This window comes from Eumetopias jubatus, unplaced genomic scaffold, assembly GCF_037043125.1.
Source record: "Eumetopias jubatus isolate StellerSeaLion01/CBP00866 unplaced genomic scaffold, mEumJub1_p1.0 scaffold_2, whole genome shotgun sequence".
Classification (NCBI taxonomy): domain Eukaryota; kingdom Metazoa; phylum Chordata; class Mammalia; order Carnivora; family Otariidae; genus Eumetopias; species Eumetopias jubatus.
The window spans coordinates 73870017-73883502 of record NW_028274808.1 but is presented as its reverse complement, the minus strand read 5'-3'; the positions used below and the strand labels follow the sequence as shown (position 1 = coordinate 73883502).

General features: G+C 44.5%; 1 protein-coding gene across 1 annotated transcript; it reads right to left on the bottom strand.

Annotated features, from left to right (window-relative positions):
- Positions 1 to 4780: 4780 nt before the first annotated feature.
- Positions 4781 to 12641, bottom strand: SFRP2 (secreted frizzled related protein 2). Its single transcript, XM_028104360.2, has 3 exons — positions 11925 to 12641; positions 9431 to 9511; positions 4781 to 5346 (listed from the first exon to the last, which is right to left on the bottom strand). The coding sequence occupies exons 1-3, from the start codon at positions 12421 to 12423 to the stop codon at positions 5042 to 5044; spliced, it is 885 nt and encodes a 294-aa protein (XP_027960161.1). The 5' UTR covers positions 12424 to 12641; the 3' UTR covers positions 4781 to 5041.
- Between the last annotated feature and the right edge of the window lie 845 nt (positions 12642 to 13486).

Sequence of the window (13486 nt, the reverse complement as noted above, 5' to 3'; positions counted from 1 at the left end):
GCACCTGGCACACAGTAGGTTGCTCAGTGTAAGATTGTTGAATAATTGAATGAATTCTCAGCCCTAGGATTGTGCAGATTGGAAGCCTGATGCTGTTAGAGAAGGCTAGTGAGAAGAGGGCAGCTTGGAGGTGCTTGAGTCCTTCCTTGGAGGTAGAAAAAAAAAAAAGAAAGGAGTAGATAGTATTTATGGCTCTATCTCTTCCTCCTGTCTGTCTGAGCTGCTACCCCCCAGGCTCTGATCACCCACACCAGCTAGAGCAACCCATTGTGCTCAAGAACCTGAAGAGCATGGGGAGCTGGTGCAGTAGAGGGTTATGTAGGGGATAGGACTAGGACTGGCTGTAGACTGGTGCTCTTTCCTGCTGTGGATATTTCCTTACACAGAAACAAGCTCTGAGAATTATATTTCAAAATTGAGGATGGACAGGAGATGATAGTGTATTGAGCTTAGGCATAGTTTATAGAGTAGTAATTCTTTATTTAGAGTTGAATAGTCTCAGGTTTGCAGAAGGAATCAAATTGCCTAAGTCTCTCTGAATTTCAAAAGCTACCCCAGTGTTTTCCACTTGTAGTGCAGTTTCTAGTTGGCTAAGTGGTTTGTTTGATATCCCTTAAATTATGCAGTTTTAGAAGATTTTCTGCCAGAGCTACATTTGTGTGTAGGTGCACATGAGAACACATACTATGCATGAGTAAATGCATAGGTTTTTAGGTGTGTTTCTACTGAGGACCCAGTTACTGAGTTCTAGTGTTTTGCTTATTTCATAGCATAGCAGAATGCCTGGATTGTTAAATAAATGATTATTTTTTTAAAGAAGATTTATTTATCTATTTGAGAGAGAGAGAGAAAGAAAAAAGGCACATGAGTTGGGGGGGGCAGAGGGAGAGAGAGGGGAAACAGACTCCCCACTGAGCCTGGAGCTAATGCAGGGCTGGATCGTAGAACCCTGAGATCATGACCTGAGCCAAAACCAAGAGTCAGTCACTTTAACCGACTGAGCCACCCAGGCACCCCAATAAATTATATTATTACTCTGTATTGGGACATCTTGTGGCATTTGAGTCCTTTGATTTGTTCTTCTAGCACCGTTTGTATTAACTGCTATCTTTAGTAATCGAAATTTTTTTTAGCACCCACCTATCTGCATCACTCTCTGGACAGTGATGGGCTGCTTTTAAAAGTATTTTATTATGTTGAATTGCTATTTGTTTCTGACCTGGATGTTGATCCATTGTTTTGTAATTGAGAATTTGGGAATTTTATGGATTATAAAAGTAATGGATCTTATGCTAGGTTTATTGGTAGTATCTAGAATAATACCTTCAGCACGATAATTGCACAATACCATAATTGATTGGTCAGTACGTAAAACTGATTATAAATACTGAATTTTTTAGACTGTGTCTTAATAGAAGATACTCTGGTGCAGCTCACTTGAAAGCATCTTTGCCCTGATCCTAAGCTCAACCTGAACCGAATGTTCTATTTTGTATTGAGTTAACTACTCTCTCCTCTGTGCCATCCCTGGGCAGGTATACATCTCCCTCTTAACACAAAGTATTAGAATTATTTGTTTACATGGCTTTTCCCCTGATTGAATTGTTAGTTCCCTTTGGGCAGGATCCATCTTATCTCCAGGGCCTAATACAATTCCTAATTCAAAATATAAGCTGAAGGAGGAGAATCACTTTGTATCCACTACATAGAACAGTGCCTACATGCAGGAAAGCATTCAATATATTATTGAATGAATAAATTCATGGCAATAGTTGGTGCTCAGTAAATCTTTGATGAGTTAATGAATTAGTTTACGGTGTGCTTCATTGGCAAAAATCACAATCATAATCCAGAGGTAGTAACTGCCTGAGGGATACATATGCCTGCATTTGTTTTTCAAGGTGACCCTCTTCCTTCATCAAGAACATTGAACACCTGATAGTAAACAAGAGTTGAAAGGTAAAAAATCCGGTCAAACTGTCATTGGATGAGAGATCAGACAATGAGGAACAGAGGGTGCTATTAGATAACATAGATTCTTTTTAACCCTATGAATTTCAGTACACCGATGTGTGCATGTGGATAGAACCTTTATTCTTCATTCACTTAGGAAATGCTGCTCAAAAAAGTTTTATAGATTTGCTCTTGTACAACAAATCATTTCTCAAGTTATTTAGGAAAGGGAAGAGGAATTACATGCATAGTAGATACGTAGTTTTCAGATTTTTTGACTTTTCTGTTTCAGCCGATCCCCTACTTGCAGCCTTTTAGCAGTTTATTAACAGATCATGGATCATCTTAGGAAATGCAGAAATCCAGTGTCTTCTGATTACCTGCTCTCTTCTTCCAGTAATGGACGGACATTCATGTTTTCATCTGCCTGTAAAAGAAATCTGATAGTTGGAAAAGTAATTAAGAATACAGCATGATTATTTCAATAATAATAAATATATATTTCATACATATTTGAGCCATCATGCCAAACAGAATGAAAAATCAAACAAAAACCTACCTGCCCTGCCCGAGCATGTCTCATTGGCTCATAGCTGCATCCAAGATGGGAAACAGGTATTGGAAAATCCATAGAGAGGCATGACGGCAGGAGGCAGACATTGGAGTGATGCCTGTGCTGCTGGCTCCTCAAAATATGACTGAAGAGGCCGTGTCTGGCATTCACTTGCTCTTCAGAGCTGGGGCTTCTTCTTCCCAGTAGATGGGAAGGGACTTTTGACTTGACTGGAGAGGGAGCATTCAGATACATCAGTGTCTTCCAGATTACAGCTTTCCATTAGTTTTTGATGCATTGTACATATTTCCCCCTTCTCATTCCTAATTCCTTGGTTTACTATCTCCTTTCTTTTTTTTTTTTATCTTCTTTTTCTCTTTTTTGCCTTTTACAGGGTCCCTGGTCTCTTGTTTGAAATGCTTAAAATGAGTGTTAGCCTTGATCCATGAGCATCTCTCTTCTAGTCTAGTCCAGAGGTGCCTTGTCAGAAGGGGGTCTATCTTGAGTTTGTGGAATCAGATGAGAAGCAGTCAGGTAGCAACTCAGAGGAAAATGGAAAGGATTGTCGGAATCCTATAGCCCCGGTAGTGGGCAATATTGACTTTTGGTGCCAGAAGACTTTGAAGTACTGTAGAGAGGTCATGGATGTATGTTCAGGAAACTTTTAAAGTAGATCAATAAAATGCTATCAGATAAAGGCTTCACATGAATGCCAGGAAAATTTTCAGATTTGATGGGGACACTCTGTTGCTCTCACATATTACCTGTGAGTATATACATATATACATATAACTGATAAGTTATAAATATATAGTTGTAATTGTGATTATTTTGTTTCACTCCCTCATATAAGCTCCATAAGAACAAGGATTCATGTATGTATCCCCAGCGCTTAGAACAGGACAAGGCACGTAGCAGATTCCCAATAAGTATTTGCTAAATAGGTGAGTGCCATCATGTTTCTATACTCCAGTCCTAGGTGGACTAGAAGACAGAATTTGTTGTCTGAAAGGCCTGAGTTTCAGCCCTGGCTCTGCCTCTTAGGAGCTGTCTTTCTAGCCCCTCTGAACCTTAGTGTCCACATGCACTTAATAGAATTTCTATGGAGGTTCCCACATAAAACAATGAAGCATTTGAATGGACATTTTATGGTTGGAGGTCTGTCTGTCCCCTTCTCACCCTGATGTCAGTTTTTCACTGTCCCTTCACTCCCCCCTGCCTTCCAGCAAATATCCTTCAAATCAGGACTCTGTATCTAAGGGTTGGAGTTTAAGTGGAGAAGGAACTAACATTCTTGCAATGGTTCTTTTCATTACAAAAATCTCAGGAGACGAAAAGCACAACTGTAAGGCTCATGAACCTTAGGTTTAGAGTAGTGCCCCCGAGTAGCTGCAGCTGAACTGCTGAGAGGAGACAAAAGCAGGGAAGTCCTTTGCAAAGCCTGCCAATCTCTGCCTCCCCAGCAGGGTCTGCAGTGGTAAAATGTGTAGGAGATGCGAGGCACAAGGCAGCAGCCAGGTGGTGTGCAGTGGGGGTGGGGGTGCGGGGGACACTTTCCTGAGTCACTTAAACGGAACCTTCAAACCGTGGGAGGGCTGGAGCTCAGGACAGGGCAGGCAACCACTCTCCGTACATGGCCTTCCCACTTCCTTCCACTAAGAAGAAAAGACAGAAGACAGGCAGTAGGTAAAACAGGATGTAAAGTTTATATACAAGAATATAATGTTTATCTGAAATATTTACAGTGTTGGTTAAAGCAATATTTTTACAACTTTTAAAGGTCAACTACTATGTATATTACAGGTAAGCTACAATGGTTTAATTTGCAAAATTAAGTAAAAAAATGTTTTAAACAAAGCTTAAAGTACTCAGGTCAATTATAGAATCTGTTTTGCCCTTTATTCGAAGAACTCATGCTATGATGGTTAATGTGCTTTTGATAAATGGAAGTACTCTACCCAGAAATGCAGTACATGCTACTGTGGTAAGTCCCCAAGGAGGGTGTAAAATGACAGGTGAATTATTATAAGACTTAGGCTCTGAGTCTCAGGCTGGAGCGGAGAGATGTCGAGATAACAGCCAGCTTTATCTCAACGAGGTTTGTGACCCACAAAAGTTTGGGCCAGGTAGGAAAATGAAGCCATTTGCACGTTACAGCAACCTCAGCTGAAAGTGAAAGTCAGTTGACCCAAACCAAACAGAAAAACAAAACGATCAGACCCAAGTCACAGTTGTACCTAATCAAAACTAAAGTGAGCTATTTTAAAAACTTCATAAAAATATTCATGATTTTATTAGTTTGAACATCTCTACAAGATCTGGGTGGGTTTTTCCTGTATGTGAAAACAGCTATTCGTGCCTGAGGCCTCCTAAGGCCCTATAAGTCAGGAGATGCTGGGGGTGCAGACGTGCAAAAGGCAAGGGAAGCTGCTCCAGGCTGGCGGCTGGAGCCGCAGGGCCTGTGCTTGGGAAATGAGAGCTGAGGACCCAGAGCGGAAATGGTCCGCCTGGCCCTGGAGTGGCCTGGGGGGCCGACTAGCACTGCAGCTTGCGGATGCTGCGGGAGATGCGCTTGAACTCTCTCTGCCCCTTCTGCCACCGCTTCACGGAGGTGATCACCAGCTCCCCACCCAGTTTCTGTCCCATGACCAGATAGGGCGCATTGATGTCATTCATCTCTTCGCAGGTGCACTGCAGGCTGTCTTTGAGCCACAGCACTGATTTCTTCAGGTCCCTTTCAGACACACCATTCAGCTTGTAAATGGTCTTGCTCTTGGTCTCCAGGATGATTTTGGTATCTCTGTTGATGTAGGTTATCTCCTTCACTTTTATTTTCAGTGCTACGAAGACAAGAGGGGACAGAATCACCAGTTGTAAGAAGGGAATACGGTGTAGAGTGGGAACTTTCCTCACCCCATTTCATTTGTGTGACTGGCCTGGGGGGTGGGAAGAAGAGCTTCCTGCAGCTAATGAGACTGTCGGGGGCTGCAGGTGGGGGGGGTGTTGGGAGCTGGGGGCAGCAGGTGGCTTCATTTCTAAAGCCTCAAAGGGCTTGCCAGGCACTTTATTTCAAATCAGCCATCCTTTCAAAAAATCTCTTTGCGGGGCTCAGTTAACTTTTTTTTCTCACCGCCCTTGTGTTCTTCTTGCGTTTGTACATAGGTTGCATGTGGTTTGCGCTCTCCTCAACAAATGACTTCCCCTATTGGAAACTTCAGCATGAAAAGAAATGCCTGACTCTTAGGTGAAACATGATCCTTCTGTGGCCATAAACTTTAAACTCAATTTATTACGTTGGAGAGGTTTTTGGACAAACCTGTAAGGAAATTATATCACCCAATCACTGTTTTCTAAAGAACAGACTACAGGGAAGGAGAATTGATCTTACAGCAGCTGCATTTGATTTGGTAAAGCAACTAGGAGGAAAAATATCCAAGACTCTAAGAGCACAACGTGTTTAGCTGTAAAAGTGTTTTTCTGAAGATCTCATTCTCATCTGCTATCATTTGCCTGTCCAAGGCCAAGGCGTTTATAGATCATATATGTACCGTTTCCAAAATGGATATGTAGACTCACTAGAATGCTAAGACCAAAAGTTAAGTGGTTCACTATAAAAGACACATTTTACAGTCATGAACAGTCTGCTTTGGGAAAGAAAACCCTACAAACATACGTGCTGGAATTAAATTTCAAGACTCCATGAAGGCAGGGAAAGGGTAGAATTTTAAGGCTGGAAAGGATCATTCGGTTGAAATCTCTTGTTGATAGACAAAGAATTTGAAATCCAGAGAAGTTAGTGACTTACGTGAGGTCACCCAGTTAGGTTGTGTCCTGGCTAAGTCGGGTTGTCAGAACGCTGGTCCCCAAATCTCCTCCTCTAACACTATTGTGGTCTCTTAAAATTCTGGTCCTGTTTGGGACATGAACATGCCCAATTGTAATGTAGCCTAAGACTCTTAATGACAAGTGTTCTGTATAGATGATGTGTGAATGGCACTTCCTGACTTGATGGAGTTTAATGCGTTATTCAAATTAGTCGTAGAGGAAGAGGGTTTGTGTGTGTGTGTGTGTGTGTATAACTGCTTTGCAGATCTCTCTCTCTATCTCAGCAAGGGAATTTGACTAACCATGGCTGTTCCAGCCAACCAGGAAATGAATGAAGCTCAACCAGATAAATCAAGGATGCTGTGATTTGGCCAACCATTGTTTTGTCTGATGTGCATCTAAACTGTAGTACTGAGTTCTCAGGGTTTATGGGACTTAAGTCATGGAATAAGTCACGTGGAAATGTCACATGTTCCTGACGTCTCTGCTTCAGGCCTGGGGTGGGAAGGTTACATGGTGGGAGAAGTGATTATATGTTACACAGATAGAACATTTGTGATGGAGCACCTGGTCAAATTAAACATTCATGAGCTCCACACATCAGAAAACCATTACTTTTCACCAGGAGGAAGATTTATTACTTATCTTTTTCTTGCTGTAAAATAATCAACTTTGCAAAAGCTCACCGTGCGAAAACAGCAGGCATTTCCTCCCTGGATTTTCAGCTGGGGCCAAATGTAAGGAATCAAAGCCCTCAAATAACTTCTCCCGCCCTGGAAGATGTGAGTGGGGGTGCAGGAAGTGGTCGGAGTCAGGGGTAATGGTACTACCTGATCCAACAGCAGGTTCGACGCATAGGCAGGCAGCACTGGGCTATTCTTTCTGCACTGGTACTTTTACCATTGCACTAAGGGGACCTACATTTCCCCTGTACTTCAGGAGTGTAGTGGGGAAAGAGGGTGATGCTTTCGTGGATGACTTAAGTAAATTAGATTTCTACCCTTCCATTACCTTCCAAAGTATAGAGGCAATATAGAATACTGCTTCTAAACCAGGAGTATATGATACACTTCCTGCAATTCAGGTTCATTATCCCTTTTGGGACAGAAATGAATGTGGGGAAATAGAAAACATAGCTGTGAGGTAATCTGAGTGTGTGATACCTTAAATGTGATGATATCCATGTTGTTTTGAAAGGCTTTCTCCTCTAAGGAGAGAGAACAGTAGGATACACACACACACACACACACACACACACACACACACACACACACACACACATTTTTTGGGGGCCTAGGTCTTGATAGAACATCCTTAGGAAGTGGGTCTTTTGTAAGGGAAGCCATAAAGCAAGTATTTGTGTGTGTGTGTGTGTGTGCACACGCATGTGCCCTAATTTCAATCATTTTAGAGCCCCATGATATAACCAACTTTTTCATGGAAAGTCAGGAGAGAGATCTGGATTAAATCTAGTGCAAAGGACATAAGCTACCAGAAGAAAATGATATTTTATATACATTTTAATGTACGTTTTATTAAAATTATATTTTTCTATTTTCCCCTTAATCAAACCTTGTGGCATGGAAGTGCAGAAATGTGTTTTGGTAAGGCTCTGGAGATCTGAGATTGCTGCTAGCAGCATGCCTGGCCTTCTCTACTCCTTACAGTTGTATGTGTTTAAATACAGACATCCGAAACACTATCATCCCATTTGTGGTTCTTCCTGAGGGGGTAGATTGGTTAGGACTTAGGATTGCCTCCTTTCTTTTGCCCTTCCTTGGCAGTGTGAAGTTTTTTCTAAAGCTATGGTTGTTCTAGGATCAGCTAAAGCTAAACCCAGGACACTTCTGGAAGAGACCCAGGGTTGTAAGGAACAGTGATTGGATTGTTTCCAGAGTTTCAGGGACCTGATCAGGTCTGAGATTGCTGGGGTGGTAAGTTGTAAGGAGAGAGTGGGAAGGCAGCCCCCAGCAGTGAGTGCGCAAGTGATTTCTCTCAGTTTCAAGGACTTTGTTGAGTACGCAGAAATGTTAATACAGATCTGTCAGACCGCATTATTGTTGGATAGAACAGGAACCATAGCTGCTTACCAGTAAGTTCATCCTTCTGCCTGAATACTTTTAAAGGATACCAGCCTCTCAAAAACATCAAAAGGTGCCTACTCTTGGAATGGGATGAAGACAAGAATGTCCCAGTGAATGTCTGGGTGAAGTTCATGGCCACTCCTGACTCCAAAGTTAGCATTGATTCTGTGTCTAGCTGGGCTCCTGCCCTCACCTTGGGGCCCTCAAGACAGTGGAGAGGTGCTGATGAAGCTCTGTGTGGACAGTCTCCATTCCTCTTTCCTTTTAAATACTCTCTTAAGGGTAGTGACCTACACACTATGAACCTGGTTAACAAATCACACACATTATTGTCCCCAAGCACTATGTCATCATGGCACCTTTCATGTATTTTGCCAATATAAATTCCTAAACTGTGTTTCTTCTTCTTTTTAAATTTTAAGGAACTCCTCCCCCCAAATTATTAACCAGTACCTTGGATGTAGTCACTAGTCACATAGTCACTAGTGATGGAATGCAAAGGAGCGAAGTGTTATGGGCTATGAATAAGGTAAAAATATTTGATGCTGGAGTAAATTTTTATTTTTGGCTAACTGAATGCCTTGAATCTGTTTTGCTGGGGCTAGTATTTACATGTTTCTATTCCTGGTACTCATATCAAGTGACTGAAAGAGAACATGGCCCAAAATGATGCTTACTGGCAAGAAAAGCCAAAGTGAAATGAAAAAATGTGCCATCGAAAGTTCCTAATTTGAGTAATTCTCATTATTTGATTATTGCTTAGCAGAACAATGAATCTCACCTAAAAAGATAGAACTCAGGGCAAGACAGTTAAATAGAGAGGCAACTGTGATAGAACAAGTTAGAGGACTTTGGGAAAGATGAGTTATGATGGTATTTTACCCGTCTTTTTTTTTTTTATTTTTTTTTTATTTTACCCAAGTCTTATCCAGTAACATCTTTATTCCTTTAAGTTTTACTAGTAAATAAAACTTCTGAATGTGAAATCTTTTGTTGGTGGAGGTATATTACTTACCGAAATCATTTTTACAAAGAGTTTCCATTATGTCGTTGTCATCCTCATTTTTATTTTTGCAGGCTTCACATACCTTTGGAGCTAGAAATGTGAAAAATTAGTAAATTTGCTTACGAGGGAAACAGCAGGTGGCGTTTGTAAACAACTCAAAGGGGCTTATCCAGACAAGAGTAGCAATTGCACGGTAAGACCCCAGCCTCTGCCTCCTTTGAAAAGGACTACTCATTCCTAAGAAAGTCTTCCATGACTCCTGTTTTTTGATGGGTAAAACAAGAATGCCTATAGTTGTGTTTAATAAATGAGGAATCAACCCCCCCCCCCGCCCCGCCCCGCAAAGAATGTTGTGGGCCAAGTGTACAGAGGGTTTTGGTTTTTTACCTCTTCCTCCCCCACTCCCAGACAAATTCTGTCTCTGAAAAAGTTGCTCCCAAAGCCTCTCTGAAGAGAACGCCCCAGAAGAACCTCAAGCGGTTTTGGAAAATCGGTTACCACAAAATATGGCCACAAGATTGTCTTTTTCGGCTGCAGGACACCAGTGCAGCTCAGTTTCTGCTGGACTCTTCAGGAGAGTTGTGTCTCTGGGAGGTCCCTTCACGATATTTTCAAGTCTGGACAGGGAGAGGTGGCTAGTGCTTATGGGGGTTACCTAGGGGCTCTTCCCTCTTTGGAAACACACCTCAGCAACTACAGTAGCCTGCTCTCACTGGTTCTGTATCACCCATGTGCTTTCTGTCAAGTGTGTGGCTGAGTCAAGCTGCTTTTATTTCATTGTTATCTTCCTCCCTGGTCAGGTTCTTCTTGCTCCTCTTTGCCCATTTCAAACTCTCAAAAACAAACAGCCCCCCAACACGCCCCCCCAAATCCCAAATCAAAAAAAACAATCAGCCAAACAAAAAACCCAAAGCTTTTTCTGAAGTGAATCATAATTGAAGCAAACTGTCTATGGGGGTCTGACCAAATGCGGGAATATGCGCTAGCACAAGGATCGGAGAGCCTACTAAAAGCTCTTCTAAAAGAGTCTGATTTGGGGGGAAAAAAGAAAACACACTATTCCCTTTCTTGCATTTATAAATGTGCTAAAGCTAGGTCTAAAATTTAGGTAAAATTTGATTTTCATTAACAAGAAATTGAATTTTTACAGAAAAAAACTTTGTGACTCAAGATGTAAGAGATATGTATCAAATTAGAAAAATTGCAGGGCATATTTTGAAGACCATAAACTTTTATTTTGAAGGGGGAAAATGGTCATTTGGAGAAATGTAGTTTATAATATTGGTGCTGATGGTGGAAAGAAATAAAAACAAAAGTAACACACATAAAACTGTCCTTAATTCCTCTCACTCAAACAAAATGAAAACATTTCCAATTAGGAGCTCTAGGAATGTATATAAAATGTTACTAACCTGTATTGGTTGGTCTGTGGTATATGTTGGACAAATGTTTGAAATATGCCAAACATTTGCAATAAATTAGAAATCTAACCAATAAGATGATTGCAAACTCGAGGTGCCTGCCAGGAAAGATTGCTAAACAACTGTGCATTTTCTTTAACCGAGGATGGCTATAGGAAAACAATTAAAGATTGAAAGAGAGAGGCTGCTGGAGCCCTGCAAGGGATCAGGAAGCTCTCTTTCCATGTCAGGGGGACCTGAATCAGCTCAGACACATTGTGTATGTTTTTCTTTCAGGAAGAGTATCAAGAACCCATGAGGTTTTCATTGCTTTGAAGGTTTTTGCACAGGACCTCCCCCTCTGTTTTCTGAAAACCTGGGAAACTCTCTTTTGCACGATTTTCTCCAGTTAATTAAAACCATTCCTAAGATATAAGCTGATTAGTGATAGAAAAATGATTCCTGGAGATTCCCTTTATGCCCCCTTCCTTAGATACCCAAACAGTGCAACCAGTGCTCAATTTTCAACATGCTCAGAGCCAGTCCGGCTTTTATTTCCAAAATCTAGGTCGGCAAGGAACAACAACAACAAAAATACCTTAAAAGACTATCTGTGCGTTTTGGCTATCCTGCCTGTATGGGAATGTTTCTGTGCCTAGAATCCTGCCCGGTGGTAAGAAGGTGTTGCATGAGGCTGGGCGAGGAGCCCCTGGCCAGGGTGCTCACTACCAACTCCACACAGGACCACTTACAACACTCTCAGAATTGTGGCCCCAGGGCTTAACATCTTTAAAAATAACTGTATATCTCTACGGAAAAAACGCCTTTCGGTTCTTCGTTTTTTCTTTTAACTGTCTCTAAAAAAGCAATTGGTATAACTCGGAAGGGAATGAGGGTGTGTGTGTGGTGTCTCAAATTTGTCACGATGACACACGAGGGCAAGAAGAGCGTCTGCCCCACCTGGAACTGGCACCCGTGGCGGGGACACATCGGGAGGTGGGGTGTGGGCCGCGAGATTCCCCCCAGAAAGCCTTCAGCGGAACTGGGTGTGGGCGGGGAAGTGGGGACGGAGGTGGGGGGTGGCGATACGGGGAAAGGCTTACCTTCCTCGGTGGCAGGCAGAAGGTGGTCGCTGCTAGCGAGAGGTATGCAGAGGTCGTTGTCCTGGGGGAAACGGTCGCACTCGAGCATGTCCGGCCAGGGGAAGCCGAAGGCGGACATGACTGGAGCGCAGCGGTCCTTCACCTGCACGCAGAGAGAGTGGCACGGCTGAATGGTTTCGTCCAGGTCATCGAGGCAGACAGGGGCGAAGAGCGAGCACAGGAACTTCTTGGTGTCGGGGTGGCACTGCTTCATGACCAGCGGGATCCAGGCGCCCGCCTGCTCCAGCACCTCCTTCATGGTCTCGTGGCCCAGCAGGTTGGGCAGCCGCATGTTCTGGTACTCTATGCCGTGGCACAGCTGCAGGTTGGCCGGGATGGGCTTGCAGTTGCTGCGCTTGTAGGAGAAGTCGGGCTGGCCGAAGAAGAGCCCACGCGCCGAGCCCAAGCAGCAGTGCGAGGCGAGGACGAGCAGCAGCAGCGAGCCAGGGCCCTGCGGCATCGTGGGCGCGCGACCCTCGCGGGGCGGAGAGCGGAGCCGGGGAAGCGGGAGGCAGACGGGGCTGAGCTCGTCCCGGCCGGCTTGCTCTGCTCGGCGCGGCTCGGGGGCCTGGAAAACCGGCGGCCAGGCGACGGGAGCGCGGAGACGCCGGGCGCGGGGAGGACTGCGCGGGAGAGACGCGGTCCGCTCCGCTTCGCGCGGCAAGCCCGAGCTCAGCTCCGGGGGGCTCCGACCCGGGGGAGCAGAGTGAGCCGCTGCTGGGGCCCAGCCAGAGTTTTCTTGGCCTTTTTTATGCAAATCTGGAGGTGGGGGGAGAAAGGGAGGAGCCAGTGGAGAGTAATCCGAGGAGGGTTGGTCACTACTCTTTTGGTCTGGTTTTCCGTTGAGAATGCCCCTCACGCGCTCCCTGGAAGGAAATTCTGCCCCCACCCCCTTCAGATGCTGCTGATCGTGTGCTCCAGGATTGCTTCAAACGGCAAACATACAAACAGACAAGCCTGGCAGCTGCGCGCCACGGTGGGCGTGCGGAGCGCGGGCTGCAGGAGATGGGGTAACGGCAGCGGACGCGATGGGCGGCCTCGCCACCAGGTCCCGGCGGGAACGCGCTCCGCCCCCTGCGAGGCCCAGGTCGGGGTTTGTTTGACCCCGGCCTGAAGTTTCTGCTTCGACCCCCGCGCTGCGCGGCGGAGCTGCCTCTCTCGGAGCCGAGAGCCGCAGCCCTCGGGCTCTTTGTGCCTTCGTCTCGCGCCCGGGACCTGCTCGCTCGAGGCCGCCTCCGCGAGCTCGGTTTCCTCTCCCATCTCCAGCCACAGTTCCCAGCCTGGCCCACCTCCATACGGTGTGATTCCCCGTGCCCTTAAAAAAAAAAAAGAAATCAGAAGTATAAAGTCGTGCGAGCAAAACTTTTACGCGGAAAAGGGAATAAAACGTTGGGGTTGTTAGGTTGTGGGAGTAAGTCTAGATTTTGCCGTTGTGGAAATGCCTTTGCAGAATCTCGTCAGAATCACACAAAACTGCCCACCATTTCCCGGTTTTGGAAAAGAGACCTGCCCCCACCCCCCTT

Coding starts and splice junctions, on each gene's coding strand:
- SFRP2 (XM_028104360.2), bottom strand. CDS start 12,423: ATGCCGCAGGGCCCTGGCTCGCTGCTGCTGCTCGTCCTCGCCTCGCAC. Junction 9,512..11,924: donor TCTGCCTGCCACCGAGGAAG/GTAAGCCTTTCC, acceptor TCACATTTCTAG/CTCCAAAGGTATGTGAAGCC. Junction 5,347..9,430: donor TCTTTGTAAAAATGATTTCG/GTAAGTAATATA, acceptor TTGTCTTCGTAG/CACTGAAAATAAAAGTGAAG.